This window comes from Mandrillus leucophaeus, unplaced genomic scaffold, assembly GCF_000951045.1.
Source record: "Mandrillus leucophaeus isolate KB7577 unplaced genomic scaffold, Mleu.le_1.0 Scaffold1226, whole genome shotgun sequence".
NCBI classification, from domain to species: Eukaryota; Metazoa; Chordata; class Mammalia; order Primates; family Cercopithecidae; genus Mandrillus; species Mandrillus leucophaeus.
In genome coordinates this window covers 20,533-22,969 of record NW_012100610.1, presented here as the reverse complement: position 1 = coordinate 22,969, position 2,437 = coordinate 20,533, and the positions used below count along the sequence as shown (strand labels likewise).

The following is a 2,437-nucleotide window of genomic DNA, read 5'->3' as shown; positions in this document are numbered from 1 at the left end:
TTTCTCAAGCATGCGAGGGTAACATATGTTATGAGATTATATTTTCTTTATCTCATAAGTGGCATATTTTATTGCAATAAATAGATCTATGTCATATATAAGTTAACTCCAGAAAACCTGTCCATTATTCGCATTTCTCAGTCTGGCCAAAGAGTGGCAGTGTTAAAAAAGTGTTCGAGTAAGATCGTACAGTGCTGAGCAAACAGGAATCCAGGTATGGCTTCTGATTGGTGTCACCTCCTGCACCAATGAGCAAAGTAACTTCTGCTGGGGAAGCCCATTCAGTAAAATCTGATTTAACTGTGTTTTCTAAGTAGCCAAGGGATGGAGACTGTTCTGCAAGTACTCCTAGGGATATTGGGGTTCCAAGCAGCCTGTGAGTATGTGGTTAGTCTGGGAGAATTGTGGGATGATGACAGCATCCTGAGGGCAAGAGTCGAGTCATCCTCCAACCTGGGAAGGCCCTTTTGAGAGCCAGATATATGTTAAAAAAAATGACAATACTTGGTTTTAATGTGACAATTTTGCTTCCTAGGGGACATGGGGAGGGGGGGAGAAACATCATCCCTACCATGACCATGAAAATTTTATGAGGGCCTTCTGTATTTTCTTTACATTGTCTTTTTGAACAGGGGTCACTAGCCAAGAACTGGAGCAGAGTCCTCAGTCCTTGATCGTCCAAGAGGGAAAGAATCTCACCATAAACTGCACATCATCAAAGACATTATATGGCTTACACTGGTACAAGCAAAAGTATGGTGAAGGTCTTATCTTCTTGATGATGCTACAGCAAGGTGGGGAAGAGAAAAGTCATGAAAAAATCACTGCCAAGTTGGATGAGAAAAAGCAGCAAAGTTTCCTGCATATCACAGCCTCCCAGCCCAGCCATGCAGGCATCTACCTCTGTGGAGGAGACGCACAGTGATCTTCGGGCCTCTATCAGCTGTCTCGAAACCTGCAGCTGGGCCACATATGCTCTTCTGACATGGGGCTCCTGAGATGTGGCTGGGACCTTTGCCAAGACATGAAGCCTCAGAACATTGCAATTGTCTTACTGGAAAAAAAAAGGGGGAGGAGAGTAGGAATGATACAAGGGGGAACTATATCACTAATCCTAAATTTAATTTGACTTTAATGTCTGGTAGTTATGTTACTTTTTAGCAGGAACATCAAATTAGAACAAGAATCGCATGAATTTCAGTGATTTATGCAAGAACTACTCACGAATATTGTATCCCTGTTGTTCCAAGGAACTTCTTTCCCTTTGCTATTTACCCACCTTGTTAATAAAAAGAAATTGTGCATTGTTTGACAGATTCTTTGTCACATATTAACATTGTACCAAGAGTATTAGAATACCCATACTGAGGAGTCATGGGCAGTAGTTTTTTTCTAAGTTAGTAGTATAGATATGGAAAAAGACAAATGTTTAGATAGATAAATAGGTGATAGATTATAGGTAGCCAGATTATTAGAGAGATAGAGAGATAGATAGATAGATAGATAGATAGATAGATAGATAGATAGATAAAGAGATAGATAGATAATAGGTAGATTAGATAGAGTGAGCTAGAGAGAGGGGAATATATTAATAAATATCTAATGCAGTCTTAGACTGGCCTCCACTTCTCTTCTCATTGTGCTTTTATTCATATTCTATTCTCAGTATTCTTCTGGCCACTCCAAATTATCATCTTAAAGAATTGTTTCCCAGTTGTACCAGTATGAAGTGGAGAAGATCTTACCTTTATCATCCACTCCACATTAGACTAATGCTGGCCTAACGTGGGTTTTTGGAAGTATTAAACTGATACTGAATAACTGATAAGATCATAGGTTAGAGAGAAATAATTCACATGTTTCTTAAAAGCTATGTGATATTGACCAATAACTTTAACCTTCCAAGTCTCTATTTTCCTTCTGTAAAGATGATACAATCATATTATTTTATTCATATGTTCTTGTCAGGATGAAGTAAGATTATAGATTACATACATTAAGTATCTGGTATATTGCAAGCCCTCAATATTTGAAATAGTATTTTTACTATTAATCAAACAATGATCATCTCAAGTAAGTCAAAATTCTCAGATAAAAGTAGGGAAGTTGATCAACATGATACGGCTCCAACCTAACTAGGAGATGTTCTATTCTTTAAATTTAGAAAAGAAAGGATGAATATAATGGTCTCCTGTCATCAGAAACTGCCTAGTGACCTGGTTTCAAAAGAAATTTCACGTAAAATGGGAATGATCATTTATGTTGGCCAAAGTCAGGGAAGATTTTTAAAAATCAAGTCGAATTAGATTATTTTCTGTTTTAAAGAAATGTTACCTATACCGCCCACTGAGAGAAAAGTTTGCTAAAATAACCAGGAAAGAGAGAAAAGAGAGAAGCCCGTGAAAGAAAATGTTTGGCAACGTGATAAGAGGAAAAG

At 37.6% G+C, this 2,437-nt stretch overlaps 1 gene segment (V, D, J or C); it reads left to right on the top strand.

The window, feature by feature from the left end:
* Nucleotides 1-320: 320 nt before the first annotated feature.
* Nucleotides 321-1,305, top strand: LOC105533115. The segment is given in 2 exon segments: nt 321-376; nt 633-1,305. Coding segments are annotated over 2 exon segments (345 nt in total).
* The last annotated feature ends 1,132 nt before the right edge of the window (nt 1,306-2,437 follow it).